The sequence below is a fragment of the Bombina bombina genome, chromosome 2, assembly GCF_027579735.1.
Source record: "Bombina bombina isolate aBomBom1 chromosome 2, aBomBom1.pri, whole genome shotgun sequence".
Lineage (NCBI taxonomy): Eukaryota > Metazoa > Chordata > Amphibia > Anura > Bombinatoridae > Bombina > Bombina bombina.
Window position 1 is genome coordinate 242,049,108 of NC_069500.1, and position 17,621 is coordinate 242,066,728.

The following is a 17,621-nucleotide window of genomic DNA, read 5'->3' on the forward strand; positions in this document are numbered from 1 at the left end:
TCCATGACGCTGGCCAGACCGCGTTTATTGAAAGAGTCATAACCAAAATCAGGTTTATAATTCAACAAAACTATTCCCAAAACCTCAAAGTTGAACCATATAATTATTGACTATACTATGCACTGTGGCTAAACAGAAATGCCCCATGGTAAGAGAACCACCCCTATATGCAGAGTTAGAATCACTGTTTTGAGCACTAAGACATTTATGGTAAGGACTGATGGGGTGACTAGCACCCTGAACTTTGAACTGATCACCAACAGGAAAAATAGTCAGTGAAGATTTTAGCTACAGAAAAATAGTTAATTGGAGTACCTGATCCTTGTTTCCCACTGAGGGACACTCTCCAAGCCTAGGAAATTAACACTGTAGTGCCTCATGCTTAGTTGAACTGTCCAAAAACCAAGTACTCTTTGTGCTAGAGCTCTCTAGTCCCACATGCACAAGTCTGAAGCCCTCCAGCTCTGGAAAAAACAAAAAAGGCTAATAAACCACTCCAACAAAATGAATTAAGAATTTAATCACAAGACACCAGCTATGCAGGTGAGGCCTAGACAAGGATTAATGTCCAGACAATGACAAACCTTGCAACTTAATTTTTCCCAGAAGAGAAGACAATGTAAACCCTACAAGAAAAGCCTTAGAAAACTGTAAATTCAATTCCCACCACAACGCAGAACAATTATTGTCTGGACAGAGTCTATTGGTAATAGGAGGGCTAAATTAGACACTACCAGCATGAATATGCCAGAAGAACTTTCCAAGTCATAATCCAGTGTCAATAAGCTTTAAAAAAGGGACATGAAACCCAGAGTTATTCCTTCATGATTCAGAGAGAACATTTTAAACAACTATTCATTTTACTTCTATTACCTAATCATCTTTATTCTCTGAATTCTTCATTCAAAATTATACCTAGGTAGACTCTAGGGGGTAGATTTATCAAGCAGTGGATGCTGCTTTCTATGCTCGAGGTTTATGGCCCTCCGGGAAACCTAAGTTAAGAAGCAGCAGTCACAAGACAGCTGCTCCTTAAAAAAGGTGGCGGACTGCAATCATCCCGATCGGGATGATTAAGCCCTTACTAGTGGCCAATTGGCTGCAAATGTGCAGGGGCAGCATTGCACAAGCATTTCACAAGAAATGCTTGTGCAATGATCAATGCCGACAGCGTATGCAGTAGAGCCATTTGATAAAACTACCCCTAGAGCCGAGGAGAGATAGTTGCCTATTGGTGGCTGTTCATATATAACTAAGATTTTTTTTTTTTTATGCTAGCTCCAAGTAGTGCATTGCTGCTCTTTCAACAAAGGATTCTAGGCAAATCAAACAAAATTGATAAAAGTAGTAAATGGGAAGTTGTTTAAAAAACTAAACCATCTGAATCATAAAAAGAAAAATGTTTGTGTTCCATGTCTGTTTAACTATAAAAGCTACCAAAAAATAAAAGATACATTAAAGTTAAACAATGTAGACTCAAAAGGCTACATTTGCCCAGATATAGCACAGTATAACCAAACCATACAATTAATTATAATACTAATTCTACATACATGGCATCAAAAATAAAATATATAAAACGTCTAAGATTCTAGTTTGAAGTTTTATATTGTCTTATTTTTAATGCTAGACAAAAAAATGCTGCAAAATCAGGCCATAAAAAAAAAAAAACACAAAATGGTACGCCTACATTAAGCCTAGATATAAAAGTTGTCCATAACGCAGAATAGAATTCTACATGAAATTCTGCCCTAAATGGATGACTTGCAATTACTTGTGTTGCACTGCAATAAAATTACATGCTCAGTGTGAAAGTTTTCATAACAGATCATTAACACATTCGCTGTAATCATTTTTCAGTGGCCATATTACACAAACTGGTCTTATTTGGACGAGCAACATCAAGACTTGTTACTGAAGTAAAAACACAGCTATCTACTATTAATAGTCAGTAATAGCATGGTTTTGCAGAATATTAATCTGTCTACTGCAGTTGAGGCCAACATGGGACATATAGGTAGCAAGGTTAGACTTGCAAAGTCTGCAATTGTACATTAAACTGTCAGAACTGGAAAATCCGCAACTTCAAGAGTAAAAATTACATATTGGTTTTGCAAGTATTTTTTTTTCTCTACACATGCTCTTTTAAGCAGTTTCTTCCTGGAGCGTTTAAAGAAACAAACCCAAAGAGACATTATGCTTTTTCATGAACCCTCAAAAACAGAATTCTGAATAAGAGGCAATAAGAAGCTCCATATTTATACATTCTGAGTCACACCATAGGGTGAACCATGTTTGGATTTATACAACTGCTCCCGTAACACAGCAAGATTTAAAAAAAAAGCATTGCTGCAGTGCTAGACGTGTATTTTCTCCCAATATGCATAGCCATAAGGGTCAGACCATGTTTTACTTTTTTTTTTTTTTTTACCAAAAAAGCAAACACTGGCACACAAGCCTTGTTCAGTCTTAAGTACATTGTACAATCGCAAAATAACTTGGCACTTCCTGTGAAAACTGTATACAACTTGTATTCATGAAGACCATAAATACAAAAAAAAAAAAGTGGAAACCACATAAAAGCTTTTAATATCTCATGAAACTCATCTAAAAAGGTTTGTAACCTGACTAAAATGGTTTTAAGGGAAAAAACACAAACTAATGTATCTACTTTATCTTGGCCTCCCTAGCCTACACTCACCAGACGAGACCCCACTTACCAGGGGGAAAGACAAAAACATGGCTCCTCTGATCAGTTAAGATGTGACTTATTTTCCCTCCAGATCATTCTTTGTTCTGTCCATTGGGTGAACAGGGCTTTCCCAGATTGTGGTGGACATTTTTCCTCCCACCGTTGGCCCTGCATGTGTAGTTCCCCTGCAAATGAGGTCCAGTACTTGGAAGGTATGATCTGGAGCACATATACAGTGAGGCAGGCACGTGGTGCTTCCAGCATTAGGCTGAAAGTACTTCTAAAAGCGCTGACATTTTCCCCAGAACTAAGTAACAAAGATCCATTGGTAAGTGTCATCAGGTGGTGTGCGGGTGTCTAGTCACTAACGCCAGGAAGGAAGTGTTTGGTGCAGAAAGTGGTTCTAAATCAGAGGAACTTCAACATTTTAAATATGTTTGATACAAAAGAATTTCCTACTTATGTTAGGACTTTAGACTTGGAATGTTAGCCTTTCACTGCATCGGACTGTTTCATGCCTTTTGGTTAACCTTGATTTTCCTGTTTAAAAAAAAAGTTATGCATCTTAAATAGAATTTGCAAGGCCTGAAAAACAGCGTATTATACCAGATAAAATATTTAAGACTTTTCCTCTGCCTAAAGCTATTGCGGATTTGTTTGCTACCCCTCCTAAGTAAATGCATCTATAACTCATTTGTCTTAAAAGATTTTCCTACTGTAGACTCAGGTGCTTTTTAAGATGTTGTAGAAACTAAAGTTAAATTTAAAAGGCTCTTTTTACTTTCAAGGTGCTATGTTTCACACTATACTGGCTAGGTTGTCTACTACCAAAGCTACACAAAATTGACTGTCGTTTAAAACTAATGTGGCAGGCCTGTGCTTTGTTGGAGATATGCAGCAGCTTCTTAAAATTTTATTCACAGGTTACAAAGTATCTTTTGTCCTTAATGACAGAAGGTGGTCTCTAATTTGGCAATATGTTCTCTATGGCTGAAGCATTGGGAGGCAGATGCAGCATGCATCTAAACTTGTTTTATTGAGCTAGCCTTTTGTACCATCCAGGTTGTTTGGAAAGTAGCTTGTTTACTTTATTGCTAACCACCAATGATGGCTACCAGATGCAATTATCAAGTCTGCAAGTTCTTCAGTAGTTCCCAGTCCCCAGGAAGTCTGGGATTGGATGTCTGCACCAGACCACCAATAGCTCAAATTCTGCATCTACTCAACATAATTAGGGACAAGAACATTGTGATCCTTCCTTATTGGCCATGGAGACTTGTTTCCAATCCTTCAGCAACTGTCAATCTGTTTTCCTTGGGTTCTACCAGTCTTTCCAGGAATTCTATGGCAAGGTCCTCTACTGCAAATTAGGTCTAGTAGCCTGGCTGCTGAGTTGGCAAGATACAAGACATTTAATCTGATACATTAAGTCTGTCTCTCTCTGATTTGGGATTTTTTGGTTCCCTTGACAGTATTTAGGATTCAGATATTCCTCACTTCCTTCACAAAGGTTTCCAGCAAGGTCTTTCACCAGTCACACGCAGAATATAGGATTTCAGCTATATCGGCAATTACAGGTATAACATAGGACCGAGAGCTTCAGCTAAAAAGGTGTGCAAATTTTTTTTCTTGGACTATATCCTATCCAACAATTACCAGGGTCTCCCAGGCCCTTTTAAGTTTTTAGTCCTATGACAGCCGAGGTATTGGCGTCACCTTTTAACTTGAAGGGGTGTGTTTTTCTGTCCTTGTAGCCCAGGGAAAAGGAGGTCTCATCAGGTGTTTGATAGGATATAGGCCAAGATGTGTGCACGCGCGCATGTGTGCGCATTACCCCCACTGGGAGAGTTTTATTTGATCCACTGATTACAGATTAAGTTTTCCAGCAAGCAGATGAGGTTTGTATATACAGGCATGACATTTCTGCTATTTTTCTGTGCAGTAATATCTTCACAAGGTATTAAGACCAACATGAGCAAACCTTTTTTGACAACGCTTGAATCTCTTCCTGGGTCCGTATTTCACACTTCCACCCCAAGAGTTTCACAGTACACTTTATTTTGAAAAGCCTAGTTAAAAAGGACCACAAACACCTTGTATTTACAACATTTTTCAACAGTCCTCTATCTAACCGAACATATCAGCAGTCTGAAAAAAACAATTGCAGCAAAAATGCTTATTCTGTAACAATAACATTCAAAGACTAAACTCCACCCACAACTTACTTATTTGGAGGAGGCAACCTACATTTGAGTCTGGCGATGACTGCTTGCTACTGCCACTGTGCTAATATTATATCTCTATTGTTAAGCTTCAGCATAAATGTTTAGATAAACTGTAAATCAGTAACAGATGTGGCAAGGTTAGGCTTGTGAAGGCTGCCACATGATATTTAAAGTGAATGTAAAGTTTAATGAACGAGCGCCCGGTTTTAAAAATACTATTAAAAAAACAGGATATATATATATATATATATATATATATATATATATATATATATATATATATATATATATATATATATATATATATATATATATATATATATATATATATATATATATATATATATATATATATATATATATATATATATATATATATATATATATTACACCGCCCGCATTTGCTAAAGAAAGCTAAATATTTAAAAAAAGATACTCTGCAATGTAAAGTTTAATTAATGAAAGTGCCCTGTTTTTAATAGTATTTTTAAAAACCAGGCACTCATTCATTAAACGTTACATTTACTTTAAGCTTTCAAGACTGGAATATACAATTTGTAAACCTAAATTACAAGAAAATTGGGCAAAAGTAATGACAAAATTATGCATAGTTAAACAACTTTGCAATAGAACATTAAATATTGCAATATCAAAACATTTATTATACCTTAAAAAAAAACAAAAAAAAAACACAGACTAAATTAAACTTTCGTGATTCAAATAAAGCATACAATTTTATAAGTTTCCAATTTACTTATCTAATTTGTATTGCTGCTTTTTAAAAGGGACAGTCTAGGCCAAAATAAACTTTCATGATTCAGATAGAGCATGTAATTTTAAACAATTTTCCAATTTACTTTTATCACCAATTTTGCTTTGTTCTCTTGGTATTCTTAGTTGAAAGCTTAACCTAGGAGGTTCATATGCTAATTTCTTAGACCTTGAAGCCCACCTCTTTCAGATTGCATTTTAACAGTTTTTCACCACTAGAGGGTGTTAGTTCACGTATTTCATATAGATAACACTGTGCTCGTGCAGGTGAAGTAATCTGGGAGCAGGCACCGATTGGCTAGACTGCAAGTCTGTCAAAAGAACTGAAAAAAGGGGCAGTTTGCAGAGGCTTAGATACAAGATAATCACAGAGGTTAAAAGTATAGTATTATAACTGTTTGTTATGCAAAACTTGGAAATGGGTAATAAAAGGGATTATCTATCCTTTAAAACAATAAAAATTCTGGTGTAGACTGTCCCTTTAACAAGCGACACCAAGAGAACAATACTACTGGGTGCCAGCTGCTGATTGGTGGGTATAAATGTATGTCTCACCTGATGTGTTCAGCTGGCTGACAGAAGTACAATGCAGTGCATTCAACAAAGGCAATCCAGAAAATGTAATAACTGAAATAAATTGGAAAATTGTATGCTCTATCCGAATTGTGATAAGAAAAAAAAAATGTTTCATGGCCGTTTAAAATCAGGTGCTTGTCACGACTCAAATTTGGGCAGCATTTTTATAAGACTAAAGAATATTAATAAACTCAGCACTTCAATAAGCCATTGTCTCCCCAAAGCACATTACAAATGGTCACTTAAACAGCATATCACAGCTGGCCCACTGCATAAGTATATGCTACAACAGACCGATAAACCAGCAAGATGGAGAACACCTCACTATCCTGTCTGCTCCTCCAGGGTCCCCATGTATGGGAGGCAAGTATATGTGGGGTGACTTTACCATATCAGACATCTAAAAGGGGTTTCTAGCTATTCCAGTAATCAGATGATATACCCACCAGTACTGATGTGGTTCTAGGTATGTCAGAAAATAAGCATCCAATTTTCCTGTCAGTTCATGGGAAATTGGGTTTCAAAATTATAGATTTTTAAAAAAGCAATTAAAAAAAATAGGCAACTCTGCAAGACCAAACTTAGGTAAGGTAAGCAAATATACCCCTAACAAAATAGGTTTCAAGTACAATGAGAATGAAAAGAAAGAATTTCTTATCCTTAATCTTATTTTTAAATCAGAACGGTTAATAGGGTTAATTATGCTCATTGCAGTGATTTACAGATTCTGACACCTAGCCGGATAAGTCATTGACCAACTGCATCTAACTACTGTTCAGAAAAGACCACTTATTAAACTATCCATACCTACAAACGGTCCCCCTGGCTTTATGACCTTAGTACTACGGCTCCGTGTTTCTTCCTCTGCCTGGGTCATGCGGTCTCTGGTCAGCTGGTAGGAGTCATTAGTGGCACATACTGTAATTTTATCTTGTATGAATCCCAAGCAGTTCAATTTTGATAGACCAGAACTAAACAAAAATAAGATATATAAATATATTACAGGAACATTACAGTATAACCGATAGATGCTTAAAAGATAGATGTAAAAGTTCTAAATTATGATTATGCCAAGAGAAAAGATTTTCCCTGGTTTTTTTTTTGGGGGGGGGGGGTCGTCTGTCTACTAATGCAAACACACACCACTAATTCTACCTTCAGTTTATGAGAACAGACAAGTATATATCGAGAGGTGTTGATGAAATTGTAGAGTTTCATGCATGTGGTGTAAATAGCAATGAATTACCTCTCAGATAACGGATAAAAAAAAGTATAATTTACTTTATAAAAAAAAAAAAAAAACTTCTGAAGTGCTTTCTTGTAGGCTAGATCAAATAAATATGACCAAGCGCAGGGTGCATCAACCAAGTTGTTTACAACAGGTTTTTTGTTGCCCAAATAAAGAGAATTAATTTAAGCTGTGAATGTTTGCAATATTTATTGGAGGGCCTATTTACCTCAACTATTCTTCAAACAAAAAGGCATAATCATAATTTGTAACTTTAAATCAAATGCTCCATTTTTAACCTCACCAAGTAACCCTTTCCGTGCCATAATGCAGATAGGAGTAATGGAAGAAACACTATATTAAACACATTTATTGTATACATATTTTTTTTAGAGAAAGCTATAGTATTGTCATGTGTATAGCAACTATGTCATAAAACGGATGGATTTTACTTACCTTGAAATGGTTTGCTGAATACAGTCAAAGCTCCCCTGAGGATTATCCTTGCCCACATTTGAAACATAGAAATTAAAGTTGTGCATATCACTGAGGCAGTCTGATTTAGGGATCTTGATACACTGATGACAGAAAAAAAAAAAATATATAGGCATGGGTACAAAGCTTGGAGTGTCTCTTAACATTTGCTATATCAGAGATGGAAATTGTCACAAAAAAATCCAATTTACTTTCATCATCAATTTGTGCAGTCTTTACATGAACATTTTCTGAGCCAGAGACTGCTACTCAGCATGTGCAAGAGTTTACATTGAATACATGTGTTTGGAATTAAGTGATGTTTTCACATGATACGTGGTCAGGGGGAAAACAAAAAACACTGGGAAAAAACAAAAAACACAAATTGCTGCTCATTTAAAATTCAGAGTAATAATGTATTGTCTTTATTATGCAATTTAAAATAGTAATTATTTAATATTTATTGGTGCTTTAAGCCTGACCAGTAATGTGTTCGATTACCAACATTCCAATACCCCCCCCACACTATAGAATTTCTAGAACACATTTTATGCAGTGTTTAAAACCGGTCGACTCAAGCCAATCAGGTAAGCTTAAAGGGACAGTATACTAAAAAATAGTTTTTTCGCTTAAAGGGACAGTATACTGTAAAATAGTTTTTCCCTTAATGTGTTTACAATTGCTTTTTTTATCAACTGCAGAGTAAAAAATGTATGAAAATTAGCTTTTTAAGGCTTATTTGTGTATATTAAAGCTCTGATTTTGTGTTTTGAAGCCACAACCTAATAAAATGGGTTGAGCTTGTAGATATAATCCGATCTCATTACTGTATCACATTGTGCACATATACCTACTTCTTTATCTTATATCTGTCCTTAAAACAATCCCCAATACTTTGAGAGAACAATGGAAAATCAACATTTTATTACCTTATCTCTGCTATATCGCACTGGGAGTATAATTTCTTCTGCTGGCTGTGTTTACAAAGCTTATCTATAGCTGGTACGCGCGGCCACAAACTTTCAGAATAGGTGGGGATACCACATGCTAAATCAACAATTTCAAATGCCAATATAAGGGTAAAGGAGCTACTTGTAAACAATTTAATACACTCCAGCAAGTAAAGTGGATCATTGGGAACAAATTAAAGGGGAGAAATTTTTTGAGTAAACTGTCCCTTTAATGTGTTTACAATTGCTTTTTTTACCAACTGCAGAGAAAAAAAAAAAAAAAAAAAAAAAAAAAATGTATGAAAAATAGCTTTTTATGTTTTTTTGTGTATATTAAAGCTCTGATTTTGTGTTTTGAAGCTACAACCTAATAAAATGAGTTGAGCTTGTAGATATAATCAGATCTCATTACTGTATCACATTGTATACATATACCTGCGTCTTTATCTTATATCTGTCCATAAAACAATCACCAGTACTTGGAGAGAAAAATGGAAAATCAACATTGTATTACCTTATCTCTGCTATATCCCACTGGGAGTGTAATTTCTTATGCTGGCTGTGTTTACAAAGCTTATCTATAGCTGGGACCTGCGGCCACAAACTTTCAGAATAGGTGGGGATACCACATGCTAAATCAACTATTTCAAATGCCAATATAAGGGTAAAGGAGCTACTTGTAAACAATTTAATACACTCCAGCAGGTAAAGTGGATCATTGGAAACAAATTAAAGGGGAGACATTTTTTGAGTAAACTGTCCCTTTAACAGGCAAGGACACCCATAGCATTTACATGGCCCAAGGCAAGACAAATTATTGAGCCCACTTAGCTCAAGCCCCTTATGCTCTACTAGCTGCATGGCCTCCCCTGCTCCAACATTCAGTATGCCCTATATGCCACAAACCTCTTAATAGCTAGGTTTAGTTTAAAATTATCTGTCTCTATCTGATCTATATCCTGGGGACCACCTACTACATATGGGGAAAGTTGCATGCCCCTGTAATTTGCAGGTGTTTACTGTAAAACTAGTGATAACCTGCACCAGCATTTAAAAATATTGTTTAACCTGAAAGGGCAAGTGGTCCCTCATTTGAAAGAGGAGAGAGACTGCCCTTTCAAATTAGGGGTCACATGTCCCGGTAAGATGCAGGCGATAGCCATAAAAACAGAATTTATGTTTACCTGATAAATTACTTTCTCCAACGGTGTGTCCGGTCCACGGCGTCATCCTTACTTGTGGGATATTCTCTTCCCCAACAGGAAATGGCAAAGAGCCCAGCAAAGCTGGTCACATGATCCCTCCTAGGCTCCGCCTTCCCCAGTCATTCGACCGACGTAAAGGAGGAATATTTGCATAGGAGAAATCATATGATACCGTGGTGACTGTAGTTAGAGAAAATAAATCATCAGACCGGATTAAAAAACCAGGGCGGGCCGTGGACCGGACACACCGTTGGAGAAAGTAATTTATCAGGTAAGCATAAATTCTGTTTTCTCCAACATAGGTGTGTCCGGTCCACGGCGTCATCCTTACTTGTGGGAACCAATACCAAAGCTTTAGGACACGGATGATGGGAGGGAGCAAATCAGGTCACCTAGATGGAAGGCACCACGGCTTGCAAAACCTTTCTCCCAAAAATAGCCTCAGAAGAAGCAAAAGTATCAAATTTGTCAAATTTGGTAAAAGTGTGCAGTGAAGACCAAGTCGCTGCCTTACATATCTGATCAACAGAAGCCTCGTTCTTGAAGGCCCATGTGGAAGCCACGGCCCTAGTGGAATGAGCTGTGATTCTTTCAGGAGGCTGCCGTCCGGCAGTCTCATAAGCCAATCTGATGATGCTTTTAAGCCAAAAAGAGAGAGAGGTAGAAGTTGCTTTTTGACCTCTCCTTTTACCAGAATAAACAACAAACAAGGAAGATGTTTGTCTGAAATCCTTTGTAGCCTCTAAATAGAATTTTAGAGCACGAACTACATCCAAATTGTGCAACAAACGTTCCTTCTTTGAAACTGGATTCGGACACAAAGAAGGCACGACTATCTCCTGGTTAATATTTTTGTTAGAAACAACTTTCGGAAGAAAACCAGGTTTAGTACGCAAAACCACCTTATCTGCATGGAACACCAGATAAGGAGGAGAACACTGCAGAGCAGATAACTCTGAAACTCTTCTAGCAGAAGAAATTGCAACCAAAAACAAAACTTTCCAAGATAATAACTTGATATCAACGGAATGTAGGGGTTCAAACGGAACCCCCTGAAGAACTGAAAGAACTAAATTAAGACTCCAAGGAGGAGTCAAAGATTTGTAAACAGGCTTGATTCTAACCAGAGCCTGAACAAAAGCTTGAACATCTGGCACAGCCGCCAGCTTTTTGTGAAGTAAAACAGATAAAGCAGAAATCTGTCCCTTCAAAGAACTTGCAGATAATCCTTTCTCCAAACCTTCTTGAAGAAAGGATAGAATCTTAGGAATTTTTATCTTGTTCCATGGGAATCCTTTAGATTCACACCAACAGATATATTTTTTCCATATTTTATGGTAGATTTTTCTAGTTACAGGCTTTCTGGCCTGAACAAGAGTATCAATGACAGAATCTGAGAACCCTCGCTTTGATAAAATCAAGCGTTCAATCTCTAAGCAGTCAGTTGGAGTGAGGTCAGATTCGGATGTTCGAACGGACCCTGAACAAGAAGGTCCTGTCTCAAAGGTAGCTTCCATGGTGGAGCCGATGACATATTCACCAGATCTGCATACCAAGTCCTGCGTGGCCACGCAGGAGCTATCAAGATCACCGATACCCTCTCCTGTTTGATCCTGGCTACCAGCCTGGGAATGAGAGGAAACGGTGGGAACACATAAGCTAGGTTGAAGCTCCAAGGTGCTACTAGTGCATCCACTAGAGTCGCCTTGGGATCCCTGGATCTGGACCCGTAGCAAGGAACCTTGAAGTTCTGACGAGACGCCATCAGATCCATGTCTGGAATGCCCCACAATTGAATTATTTGGGCAAAGATTTCCGGATGGAGTTCCCACTCCCCCGGATGAAATGTCTGACGACTCAGAAAATCGCTTCCCAATTTTCCACTCCTGGGATGTGGATTGCAGACAAGTGGCAGGAGTGAGTCTCCGCCCATTGAATTATTTTGGTCACTTCTTCCATCGCCAGGGAACTCCTTGTTCCCCCCTGATGGTTGATATACGCAACAGTCGTCATGTTGTCTGATTGAAACCGTATGAATTTGGCCTTTGCTAGCTGAGGCCAAGCCTTGAGAGCATTGAATATCGCTCTTAGTTCCAGAATATTTATCGGGAGAAGAGATTCTTCCCGAGACCAAAGACCCTGAGCTTTCAGGGGTTCCCAGACCGCGCCCCAGCCCACCAGACTGGCGTCGGTCGTGACAATGACCCACTCTGGTCTGCGGAAGCTCATCCCTTGTGACAGGTTGTCCAGGGTCAGCCACCAACGGAGTGAATCTCTGGTCCTCTGATCTACTTGTATCGTCAGAGACAAGTCTGTATAATCCCCATTCCACTGACTGAGCATGCACAGTTGTAATGGTCTTAGATGAATTCGCGCAAAAGGAACTATGTCCATTGCCGCGACCATCAAACCTATTACTTCCATGCACTGCGCTATGGAAGGAAGAAGAACAGAATGAAGTACTTGACAAGCGCTTAGAAGCTTTGATTTTCTGGCTTCTGTCAGAAAAATCCTCATTTCTAAGGAGTCTATTATTGTTCCCAAGAAGGGAACTCTTGTTGACTGAGATAGAGAACTTTTTTCTACGTTCACTTTCCACCTGTGAGATCTGAGAAAGGCCAGGACAATGTCCGTATGAGCCTTTGCTTGAGGTAGAGACGACGCTTGAATCAGTATGTCGTCCAAGTAAGGTACTACTGCAATGCCCCTTGGTCTTAGCACCGCTAGAAGGGACCCTAGTACCTTTGTGAAAATTCTTGGAGCAGTGGCTAATCCGAATGGAAGTGCCACAAACTGGTAATGCTTGTCCAGAAAGGCGAACCTTAGGAACCGATGATGTTCCTTGTGGATAGGAATATGTAGATACGCATCCTTTAAATCCACCGTGGTCATGAATTGACCTTCCTGGATGGTAGGAAGAATTGTCCGAATGGTTTCCATTTTGAACGATGGAACCTTGAGAAATTTGTTTAGGATCTTGAGATCTAAGATTGGTCTGAATGTTCCCTCTTTTTTGGGAACTATGAACAGATTGGAGTAGAATCCATCCCTTGTTCTCCTAATGGAACAGGATGAATCACTCCCATTTTTAACAGGTCTTCTACACAATGTAAGAATGCCTGTCTTATTATGTGGTCTGAAGACAATTGAGACCTGTGGAACCTCCCCCTTGGGGGTAGCTCCTTGAATTCCAGAAGATAACCTTGGGAGACTATTTCTAGCGCCCAAGGATCCAGAACATCTCTTGCCCAAGCCTGAGCGAAGAGAGAAAGTCTGCCCCCCACCAGATCCGGTCCCGGATCGGGGGCCAACATCTCATGCTGTCTTGGTAGCAGTGGCAGGTTTCTTGGCCTGCTTACCTTTGTTCCAGCCTTGCATTGGCCTCCAGGCTGGCTTGGTTTGAGAGGTATTACCCTCTTGCTTAGAGGATGTAGAACTTGGGGCTGGTCCGTTTCTGCGAAAGGGACGAAAATTTGGTTTATTTTTAGCCTTGAAAGACCAATCCTGAGGAAGGGCGTGGCCCTTACCCCCAGTGATATCTGAAATAATCTCTTTCAAGTCAGGGCCAAACAGCGTTTTCCCCTTGAAAGGTATGTTAAGCAATTTGTTCTTGGAGGACGCATCCGCTGACCAAGATTTTAGCCAAAGCGCTCTGCGCGCCACAATAGCAAACCCCGAATTTTTCGCCGCTAATCTAGCCAATTGCAAAGTGGCGTCTAAACTAAAAGAATTAGCCAATTTAAGAGCATGAATTCTGTCCATAATCTCCTCATAAGAAGAATCTTTATTGAGCGACTTTTCTAGTTCATCGAACCAGAAACACGCTGCTGTAGTGACAGGAACAATGCATGAAATTGGTTGTAGAAGGTAACCTTGCTGAACAAACATCTTTTTAAGCAAACCCTCTAATTTTTTATCCATAGGATCTTTGAAAGCACAACTATCTTCTATAGGGATAGTAGTGCGTTTGTTTAGAGTAGAAACCGCCCCCTCGACCTTGGGGACTGTCTGCCATAAGTCCTTTCTGGGGTCGACCATAGGAAACAATTTCTTAAATATAGGGGGAGGGACAAAAGGTATGCCGGGCCTTTCCCATTCTTTGTTTACAATGTCCGCCACCCGCTTGGGTATAGGAAAAGCTTCGGGGGGCCCCGGGACCTCTAGGAACTTGTCCATCTTACATAATTTCTCTGGAATTACCAAATTGTCACAATCATCCAGAGTAGATAACACCTCCTTAAGCAGAGCGCGGAGAAGTTCCAATTTAAATTTGAATGTAATCACATCAGGTTCAGCTTGTTGAGAAATTTTCCCTGAATCTGAAATTTCTCCCTCAGACAAAACCTCCCTGGCCCCCTCAGACTGGTGTAGGGGCATTTCAGAACCATTATCATCAGCGTCCTCATGCTCTTCGGTATTTTCTAAAACAGAGCAGTCGCGCTTTCGCTGATAAGTGGGCATTTTGGCTAAAATGTTTTTGATAGAATTATCCATTACAGCCGTTAATTGTTGCATAGTAAGGAGTATTGGCGCACTAGATGTACTAGGGGCCTCCTGTGTGGGCAAGACTGGCGTAGACGAAGGAGGGGATGATGCAGTACCATGCTTACTCCCCTCACTTGAGGAATCATCTTGGGCATCATTTTGTCTAAATTTTGTGTCACACATCACATCTATTTAAATGAGAAGGAACCTTGGCTTCCTCACACACAGAACATAGTCTGATAGTTCAGACATGTTAAACAGGCAAAAACTTGATAAAGTACAAAAAACGTTTTAAAATAAAACCGTTACTGTCACTTTAAATTTTAAACTGAACACACTATTACTGAAAATGTGAAAAAATTCACCAAAATTTCACCACAGTGTCTTAAAGCCTTAAAAGTATTGCACACCAAATTTGAAAGCTTTAACTCTTAAAATAACGGAACCGGAGCCGTTTTTATATTTAACCCCTATACAGTCCCTGGTATCTGCTTTGCTGAGACCCAACCAAGCCCAGAGGGGAATACGATACCAAATGACGCCTTCAGTAAGCTTTTTCTATGTATCTGAGCTCCTCACACATGCATCTGCATGCCTTGCTTCCCAAAAACAACTGCGCAATAGAGGCGCGAAAATGAGGCTCTGCCTATGATTAGAGAAGGCCCCCAGTGAAAAAGGTGTCCAATACAGTGCCTGCCGGTTATTTAACATAATTCCCAAGAATAAAATAACTCCTCAAAGCTATAAACTATTAAAAATGCTTATAAATCAATCGTTTTAGCCCAGAAAAATGTCTACCAGTCTTTAAGCCCTTGTGAAGCCCTTTATTCTTATTTAATAAAAATGGCTTACCGGATCCCATAGGGAAAATGACAGCTTCCAGCATTACCAAGTCTTGTTAGAAATGTGTCATACCTCAAGCAGCAAAAGTCTGCTCACTGTTTCCCCCAACTGAAGTTAATTCCTCTCAACAGTCCTGTGTGGAAACAGCCATCGATTTTAGTAACGGTTGCTAAAATCATTTTCCTCTTACAAACAGAAATCTTCATCTCTTTTCTGTTTCAGAGTAAATAGTACATACCAGCACTATTTTAAAATAACAAACTCTTGATTGAAGAATAAAAACTACATTTAAACACCAAAAAACTCTAAGCCATCTCCGTGGAGATGTTGCCTGTACAACGGCAAAGAGAATGACTGGGGAAGGCGGAGCCTAGGAGGGATCATGTGACCAGCTTTGCTGGGCTCTTTGCCATTTCCTGTTGGGGAAGAGAATATCCCACAAGTAAGGATGACGCCGTGGACCGGACACACCTATGTTGGAGAAAACAGAAGTGTATGCTTACCTGATAAATGTATTTATTTCTTGACACGGTGAGTCCACGGAATCCATTACTGTTGGGATTATCACTCCTGGCCAGCAGGAGGTGCAAAGAGCCCCACAGCAAAGCTGTTAAGTATCACTTCCCTTCACACAACCCCCAGTCATTTAACCGAAGGAAAGGGAGAGCAAGGAAATAACACAAGATGCAGAGGTGCCTGAGGTTTAATAAAAAAAATAATAAATAAACACGTTTGAGAAAACAGGGAGGGCCGTGGACTCAACGTGTCAAGAAATTTATCAGGTAAGCATAAATTTAGTTCTTTAAGACACGGTGAGTCCACGGAATCATCAATTACTGTTGGGAATCAATACCCATAGGACACAGATGATTAGGGAGGGCAAGACAAGTAACCTAAACAGAAGGCACCACTGCTTGCAGAACCTGTCTGCCAAAAGAAACCCAGCAGAGGCAAAAGTATCGAAATTTATAGAATTTAGAAAAGTGTGCAAAGACGACCAAGTTGCAGCCTTACAAATCTGTTCTACAGAGGCCTCATTCTTGAAGGTCCAAGAAAAAGAAATAGCCCTAGTGGAATGAGCTGTAATTCTCTCAGGAGGCTGCTGTCCAGCAGACTCATATGCCAAGCAAATAATACTTCTCAACCAGAGAGAAAGAAAAGTGGCAGTAGCTTTCTGACCCTTACGTTTTCCATAAAGCAAACAAACAATGCAGAAGACTGGCAAAAATCCTTAGTTGCCTGTAAATAGAATTAAAGAACCTGCACAACTTCTAAGATGTGCAACAAAACCATTCCTTATGAGAAGGATTAGGACAGAGAGGGAACCACAATTTCCTGATTAAAATTTCTGTCCGAAACAACTTTAGGAAGAAAACTAAACTTGGTACGAAGAACTGCGTTATCGGCATGAAATATGAGATGAGATTCACACCGCAATCTTGAAAGTTCAGAAAACCTCAGAGCAGAGGAAATAGCAGTAAGAAACAAAACCTTCTAAAATAACTTAATATCTATGGAATGCATAAGCTCAAACAGAGCCTCTTGTAAAACTTTAAGAACAAGGTTAAAGCTCCAATGAGGAGCAACAGATTTAAATACAGGCCTGATTCTGGTCAGGGCCTGGCAAAAGGAATGAACATCCGGCACGTCCGCCAGACGCTTGTGCAACAGAATGGATAAGGGGAAAATCTGAACATTCAGGGTACTGACAGCTAACGAAAAAAATTGAGGAGAAAAGCGAACAGAGAATAGAGCACTCGCAAAAACATTGGCATAGGTGGCTATTCAGTGTAGGTGAACATCATTAAAACTTAACATTTATTGTGCAAAAGAGATAAAAACTACTATATAAGTAGTAATTAATACTTAGATTAAAAACACATATAATGGATGACTGTATCCACAATTACCCCAAGAAATGACACACCAAACACGGTTCACGGATTGCACAAAATCTGTCTTTAAAAAAAAAAAAAATTTACCTCAAGCGAAATTTATACTATCTGGTGCAATGCTGGACCAGTGTGAATCTGTCCAAATCAATCCCTGATGACAGAATTAACAACAATGAGGGGAAGTGTAGGTAGCGTGAGTCCACACAAACTAATTAATATATTATAAACAGACCAGGATTGTATAGAGGGTAAGAGCAGACTAAGTGTTAATGAATCT

General features: G+C 39.0%; 1 protein-coding gene across 1 annotated transcript in view; it reads right to left on the bottom strand.

Annotated features, from left to right (window-relative positions):
- ELL2 (elongation factor for RNA polymerase II 2) overlaps positions 1 to 17,621 on the bottom strand; it is a 168,791-nt gene that overhangs the window by 77,393 nt on the left and 73,777 nt on the right. Inside the window, exons 3-4 of the mRNA XM_053701504.1 lie at positions 7,949 to 8,070; positions 7,072 to 7,235 (exon numbers count right to left, since the gene is read on the bottom strand). Of these exons, the coding sequence (XP_053557479.1) occupies positions 7,072 to 7,235; positions 7,949 to 8,070 (286 nt within the window). The remainder of the gene's footprint in view (positions 1 to 7,071; positions 7,236 to 7,948; positions 8,071 to 17,621) is intronic.